We start from the raw sequence: 22163 nt of genomic DNA, 5'->3' as shown, positions 1-22163 counted from the left end.
CAGGAAATCATGACTTTTTGTAACTTTTTGAAAAAATTCTTTTGAGCTTTTAAAAGCTAAGTCAAACACCCCCTAAGTAAACTTTTCGAAATTCAATATTGTAATAAAAAGAAATAACCATTAAATATAAATTACTAAAATAAACAACCATTGTTTTTCTTTAATAAAAGAACTTATTTATGAAGATAAAACATAAAACCAACATGACAAGTTAGCTATATATATTTTCCAAATCTTTCATTTATAAAATGGAATAATGGTGTTTTTGGTTTTTGAAACCCAAAAATCTATTTAAAGAAGTTATCATTTTCCCTCACATATATATTGTTTTTCCTTTTAAACAAGGACCATGTATTTCATCGTTTGAGGAACTTTAACTGCGACATGTCTATGTATACATACTGATACGATAGTAGTGGGGGGATATCGAGAAATAATGCAAGAAGCTAATTTCTTTTTATTTTTCTTTTCTTTTTGTGAAGCATCAATTGGCTAATTTCTTACTTGGCCACAACGTTTCGGGAATTCTCCTCAATGTAATATCTAAATATTTGGGTTTAAAGAATCGATTCCAGTGACATACTAAAACCCTCCACCAAACACGTTCAGACTGGTGATCAAGACTCTAAATTTCAATCTCACACCTCCAAAACCTCATCAATGGCGGAGGACATTGAAGCGGCAGGACTGATTTCTGAGCGATCAAGAAAACGCAAGAAACTCGAACCGATTCATAAGCTTCTTCCAAACGAAAAAGTGGAAGTAATGACTGCCCCCATTTCGACCTCTTTTTACTGTATCTTCTTTTAACCTTTCTCGTTTCTGGGTTTATCGATCATGGTACACCAGAATCTGTGTTTGTGTGTCTGTGAGGGTTTTGGTTAAAATCTTGTTTTTTGGGGTTTTAATCTGGTTTTGCCTCATTTTCCTGTTTATCACTTGTTTGACTGATTGCATGCTTTGACTTTGCCTACATTGTGTTCTTTTATTGTTTCAAGATTCCGATCAGTGGTCGATATGTTGATCAATTTGGGGTTTTTGAAGAGGAATGTTAACTAGTTTGATTTCAATCGGTAACTATTTCTTTGGTTAGTATGATTTTAATGGGGGGCAACTCTCTCTTTGTATGAATGTGGGGTTTTTATGTTTGATTTAGTTTACGACTTCAAAAATTTATACTGATTCCAAGTTTATGAATACAAAGCTAAGAAATTTGGGGGTTCTTTATCTTTCTTCCATTTTGAGCTCTGTTATTCCATGCATTATAATTCTATCCACCAAAAAACTATCTTTTTAGCTTTTAATTATGAAACTAATTTCAGGTAAGAAGTATTGAAGAAGGATTCGAAGGCTCTTGGCACTGTGCAACTGTAATCGATAGTAAAAACCAGATTCGTGTGGTCAAGTATGATCACATTACACATGATGATGGTTCTGATAACCTTGTTGATTCTATTCCAGCTTCGTTTCCAGTGAATCACAAACTCCCACCTGACAGGAATACATCAAAGTTTCATAAAAATCGAGGCAGAATAAGGCCAGTGCCTCCTCGGTTTAAGTGTAATTTGAATTGCCTCCATTATGGACAATGTGTGGATGTGTTTCATGAAGATGCATGGTGGGAAGGTGTTGTTCTTGACCATGATGATGGGTCTGATGAACGCCTGGTTTTCTTTCCAGATGTTGGTGATGAACTTAGAGCTAAAATTGAGAATTTACGGTTTACTTGGGACTGGAATCCAGAATCTGATAAATGGAAGCTTCGAGGGAATTGGGTATTCCTTGAAGTTCTTGAGGAACTGGAATCGGAATGGCCGATTCTTGTTTCTGTCAAACAAATTTGGTATGAATTGAGAATGAAGAAGAAGTTTTTGAGAGAAATGAAGGAGTGGACTTGTCAGATAAGTGAAGTCTGGAAAGAGACTGTTAAAGAGGTAATTGTAGATAATTTGAAGTTGACAATGGTGGAGTTTTTCAGTAGGTTACAGCGTGAAGGCCATGGAATCTTGAATATAAACAAAAAAATTCTTGATTTTATTTCAAAGATGAAACCATCTTTTTTTGAATCTCTTCCGGCTATACCCTTTGAACACGAGCTTGATAATGATGTTGTTGATGATGATGTTGTTGTTGATGATGATGATGGTGATGATGATGATGATGATGATGACGACGACGACGACGACATGGGTCCTCCTGGATTTTCAAATGTACATTCGGATCAAGACATGATCATGAGTACTAAACCTGAAAATATTTATGAATGGACAAAAGTAAACGACTGTTGTTTTGCTGAACCTGGTTTAGCTGTTAAATCTGAGTGTTGTCCTGATTCAATCTTTGAGTACAATGAGTTCAAACGTGTTTCTCACAAGCCTTCAGCAGCATTAACTTCAAAAGTAAGGAAACATTTATCGTTTTTAGGTTGGATAATTGAGATCAAGAAAGATCAAGCAAGCTCAACAAAGAAAGATAGTGTTAGATACCGTTACACTACCCCTGAAGGACACCGGTTCATGTCACTTGCTATTGCTTGTGATGTCATATGTTCATGTGCACATGCATCTGAAAATTCTTCCCTTCAGCCATATACACCACCACCTCGACCACCACTAGTGGTGGTTGAACCCGAATACTGTCCACAGGCTGTGGCTGACTATTATTCCATGACATTAGAAAAATCTGGTATTTGGAGGAGGAAACGTGAACAGCTTAATGATATGCAATATAAAGCAAAGAAACATCTATTTGCAGTTGGATGGACATATTCGTATGCTGATGACATGTCTAGAAAGGTTTTGTACACTTCACCAAATGGGAAAAAGTTTTATTCTTTTCGCGAAGCGTGTAAACAGTATTTATTGGAAAGTTTTTGTAGTGGACCCATGGTAAATGTCGAAAAAGATGAAGGAGAAGAAAGAGAAAAAGGAAAAGAGCAAGTTATAGGGAAGCTTGTGATAAAGAAAAAAGACGGTGTTTTGTGCATTGAAGCAGCAGCACCTCCACGAGTACCAAGGGCAAAAGCGTCTTTCTTGAATTTAGATGAAGAAAATCAAGAAACAGGAAAATCTTCAACAAAAAACCGTGTGTTAAGGTCAAGCAAGCGGGCCCGCAAAGAGATTTCACCAACACACAAAACCCCACGAACCGTTTTGTCTTGGTTGATGGATAATAATGTCATTTTATCAAGATCCAAAGTATATTACCTTAATAGGAAAGATGGGAGTATAATGAAAGAAGGGTGGCTAACGATTGATGGGATAACATGTAGTTGTTGTGAAACGGTTTTTAGTCCTTCTAAATTTGAGTTGCATTCTGGAAGTACTTTAAGACGACCTTCTGCTAACATTTTTCTTGAAGATGGTAGGTCTTTATTAGATTGTCAAATTCAACTCAAACGTGATCAAAATGCAAGATTGTGCAAATCTGAACCCAAGAAATTGAAGGGTAATCGGCGTCCAATTATAAATGACAATGATTATATTTGCTCTGTTTGTCATTATGGTGGGGAGTTGGTTTTATGTGACAAATGTCCATCTTCTTTTCACACACATTGCCTAGGATTAAAGGTGAACATTCTTGATTCTTTAAAGAACGTATTTTTAATACTAAAATAAGAGTTTATACTTTATATTAATGTTTGTGATTTCCTTTGTTTGTTTAGGAGGTCCCGGATGGTGATTGGTTCTGCCCTTCATGTCGTTGTCGAATTTGTGATGAAAATAAATTCAGTGATGCTTGTGAAGAAAATACAGATAGTAATGTTCTAAGTTGTGAACAGTGTGAAAGAAGATGTATGTGGGATCAATATCTTTTATATGGTTTTTTCATGTTAGGTGTATTTTTTTTATTTATGTTGATTTTTGAATAAATTTGATGCAGATCATATAGGGTGCTTAAAAAGGAAAGAAGGTTTCTTGAAGCTAGAAAGCTACCCTCAAGTAAATTGGTTTTGTACTTTGAGATGTGAAGAGGTATATATAAATATCTTTTACCTTTTTATTGCATTTTTTTCTCCCATTGATATCTGTCTTATATTCCCTATCAAATGCATTACAACATGTCATGTCAAATGCAATACAATCTGTTCTGACTTATGTCATGTCAAATGTCGTACAACATGTTGTGTCATATTGATGGAAACCATGATATGTAAATAATGAACACACTCATGGTGGTTTTACAGATATTTATGGGGATTAACAAGCTTTTGGGAAAGCCGATTCCAGTTGGGAGAGATGATTTGACATGGACTATATTGAAACACAAGAAGCCTGATGAAACCTTAAATATGGAGGAAATAACTGAGAGTTACAGCAAGCTGAATATTGCCATTAGTGTGATGCATGAGTGTTTTGAGCCTGTTAAAGAACCTCGCACCCAAAGAGATATAGTTGAAGATGTTGTTTTTGGTAGATGGTAAGATTTAGTTTTTCATTTTTGTGGACTATTTATAATAAGTTTTTATTGATTTCTGGTAATTATGTAAAATTAACCACAGGTCAGAGCTAAACCGTTTGAATTTCAAGGGATTCTATACTGTTCTTTTGGAGAAAGATGATGAGCTTGTTTCAGCAGCTACAATAAGGTAATATGATGACAAAGATATGCTGTTTATCTCCTTTTATTCTTGTTATTTGACACATTTGTTACATTTGATTGTTACTATTTTCAAGGATTTATGGAGAGAAAGTAGCTGAAATCCCGCTTGTTGGCACACGATTCCGATTCCGTAGGCGTGGAATGTGTCATGCTCTTATGAATGAGCTTGAAAAGGTAAAATCTTAGGCTTTCACTGAAGCATTGTATCATAAAAATACGTTTGTTAAGGCCTGTTTGGTTTGTGGATTCCAGAGGAAATCGATGGAATTGGAATTCCATATTCCATTTCAAGGTGTGTTTCATTGTCAAACGGATGGAATCTTGGAATTTCATATTACAAAATACCCTCATTGACTAATACGTATATATTGAAATAAATTATAAATAAGCAATTTAATTATAAGTGAATTGAAAAAGTGTTCAATCTTGAATTCCAATCCAACCAAACATGTGATAGATTCTGATTCCATTGACAGATTCTGTTCCTTACAAACACATTTTGTGAATTAATATTTTCTAATGTTTTTCTATCTTTTGGTTTACAGAAACTGATGGAATTAGGAGTAGAAAGACTAGTTTTGCCAGCTGTCCCGAGTGTGCTACACACTTGGACATCATCATTTGGGTTCTCCATAATGACAGAATCAGAGAAATTGGAGTTTTTAGGTTACACTTTTCTTGATTTCCAAGGCACACAAATGTGTCAAAAACGTTTAGTGAAGACTCCACCCTCTGCAGAGTCAAGCATATCAAGAGGTGTGTTTTCTTTATCAACCCCTTTTACTATTTAAGGCAAAAAAAAAAAAATCTTTGGTTAAATGCTTTAATATCACAAAAAAAAAAATTATAATTTGATGCAGAGAATAATCATGAGACTGTTAATGGAAGCAATGGTGTAGATTTGGATGGAGTCAGTGCTGTTTCTGAAGTGTCTCAAACAGAAAAAGTTGAGGAAAGTGGGATGATGATGATCGATCATCATTCTTTAAAGTATGTTTCCAAACACTTCAAGTGAAATTATAATCAAACATTACAGTTATTTCTCATCAGAAAAAGTTTGTTTTTTATTTTTATTTTTATTTTGATAGGGCTGATGATGGAAACCAGGACAACAATGGCAATGGATCAGCTCCACCTGAAATCTTGGTAACTCCTGTTGATTTTGATTTCTTCTGGAGGAAATTGTAGGAAATACCAATGTTATTTGACTTTATTTCTTGTAATTTGTCCTTGTTTACACAAAATACTTAAATTATTGATTGATTGTAGGAAAAGCAAGCAACTCATGTTGAATGTGAAAGTGAAATAAGCATGGAGTATTCCATGGAAGCATCAAACTCCAAGGAGGATGACAACAATGACAATAACAGCCATCTGAAATGCTATCAAAGAAGGAAAGTCATTTGCGGGAGTTGACTTTGTCTTTTTTGTTTTAGAAGAAAAAGTAAATAGCAACAAACTTCTGATTCCCCTTTTTAACAATAATAATAATAATAAGCAAGGATAAGGTAAGGTGTTTTATTAGAGATGTAAATTAAGTAGTGAGATTTGTGTAAAGTTTATGGAGATGGGGCCCACCTGTCGTGTCGTGTCGTGTCATTTTTATGTACAGCTAACTAGTGGCTGTAAGTAGATGATGATGGATGCCCGTAAAGCTCCGAATTTTGCTTTTCAGACTTTTCTTGGTGCTTTCGGTTGGCATGAAGAGTAATATATGCAACGCAACTTTGTGTTTCAAGTTCTAAATACAAAATTTGCTTTCTAGTAGGAAGCTCTTCAACATATTGAGATCATGGGATCACAACCACTGATGTGTTGTGATCCCAGTGTGTAGCTATGCCTTGATCTTGGTAGGGCCCGTTTGGAACAGATCAAGGTGTAGCTACAGTATAGTGTGGATTGTCGTAACCAATTTTGAAAAGTAACCATTATTGTGAAAATTGTTTGTTAGAAATGTAAAGGTAAAATGGTCATTTGGTTTCATTCAGACTGGATGTTTAGTCTAGAAAAGAAACGAACATTATGTATGCAGTTAACCATGTAACAACTTTACTCATACATGACTTAATGGGGGAAGAGAAGAAAACAAGTGTTGAATAGGTGGTAAATGATGTTTGTCTAGAGAGTGCTAAATGTATACCAATTAGTGAAGATGAATAGATGACATGAAAGAAAAGGGACGTAAAATTATGGTCTGGATAGATAGATATGCTTCCTTCCTTTTACTTAACCTATTAAGACATACTATATGTATTAAGTATAGAAGGGAATGGCTAATACATATATGGTGTAATTGACTTATGATAAGATTGTTTGTTTGGTGCTTAATTGACAAATAAGGCTTTGTTGGTTAGCACATACCACATGAGTGTATGTACTCTCCATGTTCAGTTCATGATTTGTTTACAAATAGACCCCACACACATCCTCATCGACATCCTAAAAATCAAATCTCTTTTGTAAAAAGATTTCACACAAAAAATTAGAATTATGTAAATGATAAATATCAAATAAATACTATACATGTTTTCATCACGTCAATCATTTATACTTGATTTATGTTTTCGTTATGATCTTATAACGTTTGTAGTCTAATAATGTTTTAGGAAAATGTAGTACCTTTTAGTTGGTTATTCGGAAAAGCAATATTTTGGGAAAGACCTTTTTTCTTTTTTCTTTTTTGTAATTTATATTTATACATTTGCTCTTTATCCCTTAATAATCGAGGTTTTATATTCAAATTTTTTTTTTCTCATCACCCTTGTTCCAGATACATTATTATATATATATATATATATATATATATATATATATATATATATATATATATATATATATATATATATATATATATATATATATATAATATATATATATAACCAAAATAGTTATGTGGGGCAATTCACTATTCATTCCACCTAAGCATAGTCATTTTTTAAGTTTTCATATTGGATTCTTTTTTCATTTTACTACCTTTACTTTTATCTTTTTTTATATTTTGTACCCTGAACTAATTTTGATATAACAATTTTTATCCTTATAGTTTTAAAATTTTTATATATTTATATTCTTTTTCCTTAATTAATTTTTATTTAACAGTTTTCACTCATTATAATTTTAAAGTTAAATTATTAGTATTTTATACATTATAACGTGAATTGTTTGTATCTATATTTTATTTTGATATTTTTGTGTTCCACTTTACATGATTTAATTATCTCAATGGTATATATGGTGTCAAACTATATTTTTTAACATACCGGATCTTCCGCAGCAACGCGCGGATGGTCTAAACCCTAGTTTAATTCAAATATCAAGTTACAAAAAAATAATATGAAATAGCTTATTTATCTATTTTATGTTGGAGAAAAAAGCGGCTTTACATCCCTCCTTTGTTAACAAGCTTGATATCTATTCTTGCCTTTGCGAATAACACAAGTAATGCCATCTCTCGTTATGCCTTTTTTCAATCATTTAGACTGTTGTGAATGAAATTCTAACTTTCCCATCTATGTTCATACCTATTATTGAATCGTATATATTCTTTTCATTCAATTCACTCAATTACCCATAAGCCAAAAATATACTTACATATTTATATATATTTCTCATCTTTAATGAACATCAATTAAACGTTTTGTTTGATTTAATTTATGTTTGGTGAATATTAATATAATAATCTATTTATCAAATAAAGCTATCTAAAATATTATAAGTATTTTGGATGATATTAGATTCGTTTCAATTATATATTAGTTTATAGCGATGAGAACTATGATTATAAAATTAATTAAATTTCATAGTAAAAAACTCAAAATTATTAATCAGTTATTTTAAATAAATTATTAAGTAATGGATTTTTTTAGTTATATAAAATTATAATCGTTGATTTAAATAAAAACACGACCTTATAATCCGTATTAATTTTATTTTAATTTTTACCCTAATATTATTAATTCAATGTAATTAGAGTGAAAAATTTAAAATTTAAAATTTAAAATGAAGAATCAATAAGTTGATAAATGACATTACATTAATTACAATGTCTAATAAAGTGACACATAATAAAAAAAAACATATTTTTTTTTGTTTAGAATAGGGATAGATCCCTTAACGATGTCTTTGTAACGATTTGTACATTTTAAAAGGATGATTGTTATTATCTTAAATAATCAAAACTAAATTAACTTCCCCATAAATATAATTAAGATAGATAAAACTATAAATTTGGTCCTTGTGGTTTGAAAAAATTGTGGATGAGATAAAAAAAAATTCAACTTGTATTGAAGGTCCAAAATTAAGAGTTTTTCGTGAATTTGGTCCCAAAATTAGGAATTTCTGTGAATTTGGTCTACGATGGACTTGAAATGACGGTTTTACCCTTTTAATTTCTATTTTTTTTATATTTCTTCATATTTATTTTAATACTTATTTAAATAAAAATAAAGACAAACAATTAGACCTACACCCTAAAGTCCCATGCCTTCTTTTTTCTAACCTAACCTATCTTGAAGAACCCCAAACCGATGCTTAAGAGTTTCTCGATGTCTTCTACCTCCATCAGACCACCAGATAAAACTCTTCCTCCGTCAACCCAAGTGGCACCGCCATTTCCATCTCTTCCTTTTCATATGTGTTAATATCCTCATCTCCGCCGCCATCGAGCTTCATTTGTACCGTTGAGATTTCTCTGTGTCGATTCACTTGCAAATCAAAATTTTCTTACTCAGATAAATCATCAATCTCCTGTGCCGATTCGATTTAGGTTTAATTTCTGAATCTCGTGGTGTTCATTAGAAGCATGATGCTTTCTGTTGGTCTGTTGAAAATGAGAGTTCTTTGTTTATCTTGGTTTTTTCTTCATCTGAGTTTAATTGGGTTTGGTTAGTTACATCATCTATTTTTCACAATTATGGAGTATTTGAATTATGAATCAGAACTAGAACTATTGAAGGATTTTTGAAGATAGATGAGGAAGAAAAATATGTTTTTTTTTTCCTGATTCGAAGATGATATATATATATATATATATATATATATATATATATATATATATATATATATAGAGAGAGAGAGAGAGAGAGAGAGGAGAGAGAGAGAGAGAGAGAGAGAGAGAGAGAGAGAGAGAGAGAGGAGAGAGAGAGAGAGAGAGAGAGAGAGAGAGAGAGCAATTTGGTCCTTGTTGTATTAAAAAAAAAGAGTCCAAAAACTTTACAACTTGTATAAAAAATCCAAAATCAAAAAATTTCATGATTTTAATCCAAAAAAAAAAAAGTTAAAAAAACCGTTATGGCTTTTTATTTTTTTTCCTCTTTCTATAATTGTTTTAATAGTACTACTTTAATTAAAAAAAGAAAAAAAATTGCCAATCTCTCTCTCTCTCTCTCTCTCTCCTCTCTCTCCTCTCTCTCTCTCTCTCTCTCTCTCTCTCTCTCTCTCTCTCTCTCTCTCTCTCTCTCTCTCTCTCTCTCTCTCTCTCTCTCTCTCTCTCTCTCTCTCTCTCTCTCTCTCTCTCTCTCTCTCTCTCTCTCTCTCTCTCTCGTTAATGTATATTTATAATATAGGAGTATTAGATTACAGAAAATTCTAAAATCATTAATTTAAATACAAGGACGCCATGACTAAAAGGTATGGGTTCTGAGATTCTCTTTGCATTCGTACCCTTTTGTCCACAAAAGTATGACCACGACCTAACATAAAATAACACTTTAGGACCTAAAGATATCAAAATATTTTCAAATTTCGGCTAATGATTCGAAGCGTAACTAAATGTTTTCCATCAAAAAAAATAATTTGTATTGTCTATTACCTCTTTTATATGAAAATGGGTTAATAAATTAAAAGGGTAACGGAATATCAGTTATCAGTTATGTCTCTTATTTAAAAATTAATTAATAAATTAACTGTAATGTAAACAATTGGTCATTTTCATTTTTCTGTACACCATAAGTTCTCAAACTCAGACATCATTGTGATTAGGTATTACACCTTGGCATTTACATAGTAGTCATTTATAACCTAAGTAGGTGTGAGACACATGTATTACATGAGTTCATTTAAAATAAAATTTAAATATAAAATTTAAAATATTTAAAAAGTTTGAATTTATAAGAAAAATAAGAAAAATATTGAATTATAAAAATTAAAGTGTTTTTTTTCTTTTCAATTTAAACAAATAATTTAGATAAATAAATAAAGGAAATTAATAAAACTTTAATTTAATAATTTTGAAATTAAAAAGAAAGTCTATTAATGAAATTGATATGCATTTATTATTAGATTTAAATAATATGTGGAATTTAATAAAATAGAAAAACCATAAAATGACATGTGGAATAAAAATTAATTTAAAATAACTATAAAATTACATTTGGCAAAATGAATAAGAATATTATATGTGACAAAAAGATCTTTATTTATTAGGATAGATTGTTTGATAAATTATACACGGTGTCATTTATATCATATCTCGCACCTTAAATCATTATTTTTCTACTTAAATTGACAATATTGTTACCATATCACCCAAATAAGGAAACTCAAACCACGTCTTCCTCTTCTTACATATCCAACTCAAATATGGAGGTTAGGGTGACATAAACCGCACCGCAATTAAAATTAACCGCATAAACCGCAACCGATTAACCGCAACCGCAATAAAAACTGATGGTGAGGTTTTCTGTTTTTCAAAAACCACAAATTTGCGGTACGGTGCAGTTATTAGTTTTCAAAAACCGCACCGCACCGCATATATTATATACAATTTTTTTTTATTAATTAGTAATATATTAAATATTAAAAATAAGACAACTTTCATGGATGAAAGAAGGATAAAATTTTAGAAGACAAAAATGTTGGTTTTTTCTTATCTTTAACTTTGGAAAATTGTGAAATTTGACAATTTTAAGATATTTATTGTTAATTACTGGTAATTTAACATTTTTACTTTTTAAGATATTAGTTGTTTGTAATTTCAGTTAATTGTCTTATACCTTATGGTTTTTATTATTACAAGTAATATGTTTAAACTCTTAAAACTGTTTGCACTGTAAAGTGCGGTTAAAAACCACACAAAATAACCGCACCAAATTAATGTGGTTAATAACCGAAACACAAAAAAACAAAATTGCACTGCAAAAATAACCGTTTAACCGCACCACAAAAATAACCGCACCAAACGGTTTTGAAAATGGATTAACCGTATTTGCGGTTAGTGGTGAGATTTTGGTCAATAATCGCACCGAACCGCACCACGTTCACCCTAATGGAGGTGCAATCCCGATATTGTTGTGATTTTTTTTAACATATGAATACTATTAAAGTAGAAAGACGCTGAAAACAAGGGAAACAATTACAAATAATTAATAGTCAATATTTGATCTTCTAACCGATAAATCCAATTGATTTTAAGTTTATATTTGTATGTATTATAAATTAAAAAAAAAAAGCTTGAGAAACAATCCTATTAAACAAATCCTATTTCCATTTCCTATGCAATCTGCACACCATAGCGTTTATATAATTCTAAATACTTCATAAACGCATCGAGAACACAATTTCCAAGCAAGCTTTCTTCGTGGATGTAATTTTAACAAAGTCTGCCCAGAAAAATACATTCTCTAACTATATTAGCCGAGGGAATTTGCAAATCCCACTACCAACCAATATCTGTCCAAAGATCCACCTTCATCTCGTTGTGCCTCCACAATAACTTGTGGACGCTCATCACGTTACCCGTTAGTGTTTTTAGAAGGTGTTGTATTGGTTCTTTAATGTTAGAAAAAGACGATGAACAGATTGCTTGGATTCTCTGAAAGTCGTGAATCATTATCAGATTGAAGTATTTCGATGGTACAGATCGAACACTTAATTGGATGAAATTCAGAGATACGAAATCAGAGAATGTATGTGAAATGTTCTTCAAAAGATGTACCAAAAAAAATAACCAAAACGGCTATATGATTCCTGTCTGAAAACTGTCACTAGACAGTTACAAACTATAATAAAAAACTACCAAACCGTCACTAAATGGATCTCGGGGAAAATGGTCAACTTTCTAAAAATAGGATTTTTGATGCATTTTTTAATATAGCAACATAGACCAAATAAAAAATTTCTGAGCCAGGGACTCTGCCCCTTGGACCCCGCCAGGGGCGCTGCCCCCGGACTCACGTTCGTTTAGGGGCTTTGCCCCTAAATAACAATGTACTTTGAATCTTGAAAAACTTGAACAAGTGTGCACTCCTACACCATCCTAACTTGTTCAATATTAAACAAGATCATTTTTTATATAAAATCACCAACATTTAATTTCTTATTAGATCTACGTTGCTCCTACTAGCTTCTTGTAACAATAGTATTCTCTATAGAAATTCAACACTTCAAGTAACAAAACATCTTGTTCTCAATACGGTTGTAGAAGTAGTAAACCCATAGTTTTCTTAGGGTAGCCTAAAAATACACATATTGTTAATGCACTCTAGTTTCTTGGAAGTCTCACGCCTTGCGTGAGCCTCACAACCTTACACCTACGATGAGCATAAGCGGGTACCCGCCTAATTTTGTTGGAACCAGAACTGGAACTGGCGGTTCTTAAGATGTTGGAACCGGAACCGGAACTGACTACACAGGTTCCAATTCCGGGTACCCACTTTCAAAATATATTTTAATAAAAAAAAACTAGATTTCAATAAAAAAAATTTAGTTATTCAAAACAGTAAGTGTTTTATTTCTTTTTAAAAAATCTCACTTACTAATCTACCCTATTACTCGACAGTAATGTGCTAATTCATGCAAAAAGTGATTCACAGAACCTCATTTTATATAACCTGACATAGTTATGCTCTTTGTATCTACCCATCGATGTGGGATTGCAAGATATACAAATAACAATCTGTGTACAACATCTATTTTTTTTTTGAAATTTCTATTAATCTATCATTCTTTAATCTAATCCTCACTTAACTTGGATTAAGTTGTTGCTTCATTTCACATTGGCCCTTAAAGAAACTCAATTATTCTTTACGAGAACAAATACAATGCTTCTTTAAGTCCTGAAGTAAATAAATTTACCTTTATTATATATATATATATATATATATATATATATATATATATATATATTAGTTACGACTGTTACCCAGCGGGTAGCGGTTCCGAGAAAATAAGAACCGGAAGCGGAACCGCATAAGGCGGTTCTGAAACTTTAGGAACCGGAACCGGAACCACTTAATGTAACTTCCCGAAATCAGGTATATCTCCTAGGTCCGTCTTCTTTCCTTAAGTTGTCAGTTTTAGCCCTTGTGTAATTCGTGTGATGATCGAGTACGCTAGGCGTAATATAGAGTACGCCGCGCGTACTCGTGAGCGTATTCATGACACGGAGGTTGCCTGGTACACAGGGCGTACCAGGCCCAGAATGAAACCCTAATTCTAAGTGAGCCCCCTATTTAAAGAACGTGATGGCCTCATTGTTGGCCACCATTTCCAGAGACTTGCCTATCCAAAACCCTAATCCTCGTTCTTGAAGCTTGAAAGTTCCCTTGAGAGCTTGTTGGTGTGTTCTTGAGCCATAAGAGTGGAAAGAAAGCTTTGGAGAAGAAGGAGTAAGAGCCCAAGCACTTAGATATGAGCTTAGCAGTGTGAGAAGCTTCATTTGGAGGTATAAAGCTTCAAACTTTCTTCCTTTTCTGTTGTGTGTTCTTATTTAGCATGTTTTAGGGTTTTTGTCCCAAAAGTTGATGGCTTTGTAAGTTGATGAGCTCTAAGAACCTAGATTTGTCCCTTGCTAGTGTGTTTCATGTTATAAAGTCATAAAAATCCAATCTTGGTCATTAAGAACTAACCATGCATGGGATATGGACTTGAGAAAGAAAATGGATGGAGGTTTTGAGTGTTTAAGGTCAAACCAGCCATGCAAAGGCATACAATCTTCGACTTTATGGATTAGGAGGATGTAGGGGGTCCAGATCTGCATTTTGAGCCAAGGTCTTAACTGATTAAGACCATAAGTGAAGAAATAATGAAACTGGGACGTACGCTGAGCGTAAATCCCAGTACGCGGGGCGTAGGGTTCAATCAGCCCGATATCAGCGTATTGGGCGAGTACGCCTAGCGTAGGAATCTGGTACGCGCAACGTACTCGCCGACGTTGACTTTTGTTGACTTTTAGGGTTCGGTCAACAAATGGACTTTTGGATTCAAGAAGGGGTAAAATGGTCTTTTACCCTTCTGTGAGAGCCTAGGGGGGTGGTCTAGCTTAATGAGTGCTGCTATTCAGTAAGAATTTCTGTTTATGTGTATTAGACGGAAGCTAGACCGGAGATTAAAGTTCGAGATTATTCTGAGATAGTTCGAGGTGAGTCTTCTCACTATACCTTACCTAGAGTGGTAATTATATGTGACCGGAAGGTCGTATGTGCTTGTATGTGATATGTGATATATGTTTTATGTGATATGCTATGTTATGAGTTGCCTGGTTCGGACCGGAAGGTCGACAGGGCTTGGACCGGTAGGTCAATAGAGTTAGGTCGGAAGGTCAACAGGGTAGGGTTCAATCAGCCCGATATCAGCGTAGTGGGAGAGTACGCCCAGCGTAGGAATCTGGTACACGTAGCGTACTCGCAAACGTTGACTTTTGTTGACTTTTAGGGTTCGGTCAACAAATGGACTTTTGGATTCAAGAAGGGGTAAAATGGTCTTTTACCCTTCTGTGAGAGCCTAGGGGGTGGTCTAGCTTAATGAGTGTTGTTATTCAGTAAGAATTTCTATTTATGTGTATTAGACGGAGGCTAGACCGGAGATTAGAGTTCGATATTATTCTGAGATAGTTCGAGGTGAGTCTTCTCACTATACCTTACCTAGAGTGGTAATTATATGTGACTGGAAGGTCGTATGTGCTTGTATGTGATATGTGATATATGTTTTATGTGATATGCTATGTTAGGAGTTGCCTGGTTCGGACCGGAAGGTCAATAGAGTTGGGCCGGAAGGTCAATAGAGTAGGAGCGGAAGGTCATCAGGGTAGGGCCGGAAGGTCTACCAGAGTTGTGGAGCCAGAAGGTCCACTGAGACACATTGGCCGGAAGGCATCATAGAGCTATAGCCTCGAGTGGCTAATTTATATGCATGTGGTGTTTTGGGGAACTCACTAAGTATTCGTGCTTACCGTGTTATGTGTTATGTGTTTCAGGTACTTTAGAGGATCGCGGGAAGGCACTGGCGTGATTGTACACACACTCGGTACATTGAGCTATGATTGTGGATCCTGGATTTGATATGATGTTTAGAAAACTTTGTTGACTATTATGGTGTTTTATATAAAATGACATGCGTTTTGTGAAATTAAAAATTAAAATTTTATTTGAAAAATCATGTTGTTACAAGTTGGTATCAGAGCCTTGGTTTGAGGGATTCGGATACACCTTCGGGCATATCTGGACTCAAACTGAGAAAAGGATTTATAGAAAAGAGCAGTGTGTTCAATCAGCCAGCGCCCAAACGGTGATTTCCCAAAATACCCTTACGTTATGTGTTATGTTATTATGAGATGTGTTATGCATGCTAGAGAAGGCTAGGTAATACATATCTTAGGACTAGAATGGTCTGATATGTGATGCCTTAGCCTAGGAGTTTCTGTTGTTGTGAGTTGCTTTGAGTGCATGTAGGTAGCAGAGAGTAGCATGTGAGAAGTCTGCTAGAGAGTAGGTTGTATTCAGGGTGGCATAGAGTACTTGCAAGTTGGGATCCTAGGAGGAGGACTTGGTGTGGATACAGATACGGCGTGGAAGGTAGTATTGGGCCCGTACTACTGAAAGCACCGGATCGGTAAACATTCCAAGTAAGAATCTTTAGGGTGCTAAGGAACAAGTAGGAACGGTTGATCGAGTGTGAGTAATCTCGGTCGAGTCTCTGATTATTTTATGTCGTATTTCAGAAGCATCATGGTGGGTACGCGCCACACTCCAGAGAGCAGCGGTGTTAGCGATGATGAGATTCGTAGGATGATTCATGATGAGGTGGTTGCAACCATTCGAGCTGAGATACGGGAGATGTTTGGGTCTATCAAGACCACATTGATTGAGACATTTGACAAGTGATACACTGCTGTTACCGATGTTGCTGTTGTTGCGGCCATTGCAGTCGTCGCTGCTGCTAGGCCATAGGTGGTGACTTGCTGCTGTACCGGGAGTTCAGCAATATGAAGCCACCAGAGTTTGATGGGACTGAGGATCTGATAGCAGCGATGAGATGGATTTCTAACATTGAGGGATGCTTCTATACATGTTCTTGTCCAGAGCATCTGAGGGTACGGTTCGCGTTGAATCAGCTTCGCTTGGGAGCGAAGGACTGGTGGAAATTTGTGACAACCGATTTCTCTGTTGTAGAGCTTACCGCAGTGACTTGGGAGAGGTTCACCGCTATGTTTCGAGACAAGTACGTTCCCCCGGTGGAGAGGGAACGGTTGGCCCAAGAGTTCTTGTCCCTCAAACAGGGGACTGAGTCTGTGACTGTGATCACGCAGATGTTTCATGAGAGGGTGTTGTTTTTCCCTGAGCACGTGTCTACCGAGTAGACACGTATGCGCCGATATCCGAGCATACTAAGGAGAGACATTCTTGAGTTCGTGACGAACTCGACGTACCAAAAATTTGCCGAGCTCCAGGCAACTGCTCGTAAGAGGGAGATTGAGCTAGAGACTCAGGTCAGGGAGGAGGCGGAGTCTCAGGGGAAGGATAGGCGGCCGACACAGTCTTAACTGGTGGCCAAGTGGGCAAAGCCCGCTGATTCGAGATCGGAAGGCAAGAAGGGTCGCACTTGTGGAAAGTGCGGCAAGAGTCACGAGGGAGTCTGTAGATCAGGTGCTTGCTACAAGTGTAGTAAGGAGGGGCACATAGTCAAGGATTTCCCAAAAGGGTTCACAGTCTGTTTTCACTGTAACCAGATCGGCCATCGGAAGGCCGAATACCCGCAACTGTTGTAGGGGTTAGCGCATGGATCTCCACCTGCTCCTATCCGATCTACTGAGAGTCGGCTAGTGAAGGCCGAGGTACTAAAGGCTCGCATGAGAGCCTTTTAGTTGAACGCGGAGGAGGTCCGTGCAACACCCGACGTTGTGGCTGGTATGTGATCTTTTGTTCATTCTTTTGATTATATATGGTGCTTATTTGTGATAATGTTTAGGTAGTTTTCTTGTGAGTTCTGTACCTGCTTTGGTGTTGTTTGACTTGGGTGCGAGTCGATCTTTCGTATCTTTAGCATTTAGTCGCTACATTAGTATGCGATGAGAGGCATTGAGTCAGCCTCTGAGAGTCTCTATAGCTGATGAGCATGCGGTGTTTGCGACTGATGTGATCCGGGGATGTGTGCTCGAGATTTTCAGAGTTAAGTTTCCGATAGATATGGTAGTGATCGTGATGGGTGATGTCTGTGTTATTGTGGGTATGGATTGGATGAGTTGATTCGGAGCTATGATCGACTGCGAGCGTCAGATGGTGACGATACAAGACCCTAGTGGGGGAGTACTTACTACATATGGAGAGGGTACCAGATCTGGGTCAGCATTTTGTTCGGCTGCCAGAGCGAGACAGAGCTTGCAACAGGGCTGCATGGGTTTTCTGGCGTGTGTGCTGGATACGCGTGATATTACGGAGAGACCGAGTACTATCGCTGAGGTTCCGGTGGTTAGCGAGTTTCCAGATGTTTTTCCCGAGGAGTTACCGGGTGTGCCACCCGAGAGACATGTGGAATTTCGCATTGATTTGCTTCCAGGGGCGACACCTATCGCCAAAGCACCCTATCGCCTTACGCGCCAGAGATGCAGAAATTATTCTCGCAGCTTCAAGAGTTGTTGGGAAAGGGATTTATCCGGTTGAGTAGCTCGCCGTGGGGAGCGTGAATCCTTTTTGTTAAGAAGAAGGATGGTTCACACCAGATGTGCATTAATTACCGGGAGTTGAACAAGTTGACGGTCAAGAACCATTATCCACTCCCGAGGATCGACGATCTGTTTGATCAGTTGCAGGGTGCATCTTGGTTCTTCAAGATCGATTTGAGGTCTGGTTATCATCAGATGAGAGTTCGTGAGGAGGATATTCCTAAGACAGCATTTAGAACTCGTTATGGGCATTACGAGTTCGTGGTGATGCCTTTCGGGCTCACCAATGCACCAGCAACGTTCATGGATCTCATGAACCATGTGTGCAGACCTATGTTGGATCGTTCGGTGATCGTGTTTATTGACGATATTTTGGTGTATTCGAGGTCTCGATAGCAGCATGAGGAGCATTTGAGAGAGGTTCTCTGAGTATTGAGATCGAAGAGGCTTTATGCCAAATTCTCCAAGTGTGATTTTTGGTTACGAGAGGTCCAGTTTTTGGGACACCTTGTTAATTAAAATGGAATTTTGGTCGACCCGGCCAAAATTGAGGTGGTTATGAGTTGGGAGGTGCCGAGATCCCCCACCGAGATCAAGAGTTTTATGGGGTTAGCCGGCTACTATCGGAGGTTTATCAGAGAGTTCTCCAAGATTGTTGTTCCTCTCACCAAGTTGACCCGGAAGGGTGTTGCTTTTGTTTGGGGTCCCGATCAGCAGACCTCGTTTGAGACTCTTCGCCAGAGGTTGTGCGAAGCTCCAGTGTTAGCTCTTCCTGAGGGAATGGAGGACTTTGTGGTTTATTGTGATGCATCTGTATCGGGGTTAGGTGCAGTGCTTATGCAGAGGGGGCACGTGATAACATATGCATCGAGGCAGCTGAAGCCTCACGATACGAGGTATCCCACCCATAATTTAGAGTTGGGGGCAGTGGTGTTCTCCCTCAAGATTTGGCGCCATTACTTGTACGGGGTTCGATGTACCATTTACACAGACCACAGGAGCTTGAAGTATCTGATGGATCGGCCCAACCTGAATATGCGCCAGAGGAGATGGTTGTACGTGGTAAAAGATTACGATTGCGAGATTTTGTATCACCCGTGCAAGGCAAACGTGGTGGCCGATGCCCTGAGCCGCAAGGCAGAGAGTAGGAGTGAGCGCGGTGCGGTTCGGTACGATTATTAGCCAAAACCTCACTACTAACCGCAATTGCGGTTAATCCATTTTCAAAACCGTTTGGTGCGGTTATTTTTATGGTGCGGTTAGGTGGTTATTTTTGCGGTGCGGTTTGTTTTTTTTGTGTTGCGGTTATTAACTGCATGGATTTGGTGCGGTTATTTTGTGTGTTTTTTAACCATAGTTTAGAGCTCAAACGGTTTTTAAGAGTTCAAACATATTACTTGTAATAATAAAAAAAACATAAGGTATAAGAAAATTAACTTAAATCACAAACAAAAAATATCTTAAAAACGTCAAATCAATTTTAATTAACCATAAATATTTTAAAATTGTCTAATTTCACAATTTTACAAAGTTAAACATAACAAAAAACTAACACTTTTTTCTTCTAGTATTTTATCCATCTTTCATCCATAAAACTTGTCTTATTTTTAATATTTAATATATTAATAATTAATAAAAAAAATTGTATATAATATATTCGGTGCGGTGCGGTTTTTGAAAACTAATAACCGCACCGCACTACAAATTTGCGGTTTTTGAAAAATAGAAAACCTCACCATCGGTTTTTATTGCGGTTGCGGTTTATGCGGTTAGTTTTAGTTGCGGTGCGGTTTTTTCTCACCCTAGCAGAGAGTTCCACAATTCGGGATGTATGCATGAGGATGACAGTGATGACTCCGGTGTTGGATACCATTCGAGAGGCCCAGGCGGAGGCCATGAGACCAGTGAACCGCAAGAAGGAGCGAGTGATCGGCCAAGTATCCGAGTTTGTGATGGATAGCCGAGGGCTTTTGACTTTTCAAGGTTGGATTTGGGTAACTTATACGGGTGGGGCTCGTAGCACTCTGATGGAGGAGGCGCATAGGTTGATGTTTCCGATCTATCCCGGGGCCACTAAGATGTATTTGGATCTGAAGAGAAACTATTGGTGGCCTTGTATGAAGAGGGATGTAGCGTGGGTAGTAGAGAGGTGCCTGACCTGCCGCCGGGTCAAGGCAGAGCACTAGCGTCTACATGGTCCATTGCAGCCTTTGGAGATTTCCAGTGAAAGTGGGAGCAGATCTCGATGGATTTTATCACCAAATTGCTGAGGACGGCGCCTGGAGTGGACGCGATCTGGGTGATTGTGGATCGGTTGATGAAGAGTGCTCACTTCCTTACTATTAGTGAAATCTCTTCTGCTGAGAGGCTAACAGAGATTTATGTGCGAGAAGTGGTGGCTCGGCATGGAGTGCCGACGTCCATAGTATCGGTTCGGGATGTGCGCTTTACTTCCAGATTCTGGAAGAAGTTCCATGAGGAGTTGGGAACGCGATTGCATTTTAGTACCGCCTATTACCCACAGACAAACGGACAGAGTGAGCGGACGATTCAGACACTCGAGGACATGCTTCGGGCATGTGTTTTGGATTTTGGTGGGAGTTGGGACTCATACCTACCTTTGGCAGAGTTTTCCTATAACAACAGCCATCACTTGAGCATCGGTATGCCTCCCTTTGAACTTCTTTATGGGAGGAGGCATCGTACTCCCATCTGCTGGGAGAGGTGGGATAGAGAGTTATGGGCGGCACTGAGATAGTGTTGAAGACGACCGAGCAGATTCAGCAGGTCCGACAGAGGTTGCAAACAACTCAGAGACGTCAGAAGAGTTACGCAGGCAGACGACGATCTGAGCTTGAGTTTCAGGTCGGAGATTTTGTGCTTCTGAAAGTTTCGCCTTGGAAAGGAGTAATTCGGTTTAGGAAGCGGGGTAAGTTGGGGCCTCGATATATTGGACCTGTCAGGGTGATTGCCACGGTAGGCAAGGTAGCATATCAATTGGAGCTACCTGAGGAGTTGAGCCAGATCCATAGCACCTTACACGTGTCCCAGTTGCGGAAGTGTGTGGTTGATGAGACGGCAGTAGTACCATTAGAGGACATTCAGGTGGATGCGAGCCTAAATTACATTGAGAGGCCGATCGCGATCCTATATCGGAAAGTGAAAGTTCTGAGGAACAAGGAACTGCCTCTGGTTTAGGTTTAATGGCAGCATTGGAGGGGATCCGATTTGACTTGGGAACCAAAGTTGGAGATGCGGGAGTAGTTACCCGAGTTATTTGCGGAGCAAGACTTCAAGGGCGAAGCCTGATTCTAGTGGGGGAGAATTGTAACATCCCGAAATCAGGTATATCTCCTTCGTCCTTCTTCTTTCCTTAAGTTGTCAGTTTTAGCCTTTGTGTAATTCGTGTGATGATTGAGTATGTCGAGCGTAATATAGAGTAAGTCGCACGTACTCGTGAGTGTATTCATGACGCGGAGGTTTCCTGGTACGCAGGGCGTACCAAGGTGTATGCGGGGCATACCAGGACCAGAATGAAACCCTAATTCTAAGTGAGCCCCTATTTAAAGAACGTGATGGCCACCATTTCCAGAGACTTGCCTATCCAAAACCCTAATCCTCGTTCTTGAAGCTTGAAAGTGCCCTTGAGAGCTTGTTGGTGTGTTCTTGAGCCATAAGAATGGAA

At 37.2% G+C, this 22163-nt stretch overlaps 1 protein-coding gene across 1 annotated transcript; it reads left to right on the top strand.

Annotated features, from left to right (window-relative positions):
- The first annotated feature begins 375 nt into the window (after positions 1-375).
- LOC111893149 (uncharacterized) lies at positions 376-6340 on the top strand. Its single transcript, XM_023889214.3, has 11 exons — positions 376-762; positions 1323-3569; positions 3665-3794; positions 3883-3974; positions 4187-4419; positions 4502-4588; positions 4677-4776; positions 5148-5358; positions 5463-5592; positions 5691-5748; positions 5872-6340. Exons 1-11 carry the CDS (start codon positions 661-663, stop codon positions 6016-6018), a joined length of 3537 nt encoding a protein of 1178 aa, XP_023744982.1. The 5' UTR covers positions 376-660; the 3' UTR covers positions 6019-6340.
- The last annotated feature ends 15823 nt before the right edge of the window (positions 6341-22163 follow it).

The sequence above is a fragment of the Lactuca sativa genome, chromosome 8 (genome assembly GCF_002870075.4).
Source record: "Lactuca sativa cultivar Salinas chromosome 8, Lsat_Salinas_v11, whole genome shotgun sequence".
Taxonomy (NCBI): Eukaryota; Viridiplantae; Streptophyta; class Magnoliopsida; order Asterales; family Asteraceae; genus Lactuca; species Lactuca sativa.
This window is presented reverse-complemented; position numbering and strand designations above follow the sequence as displayed.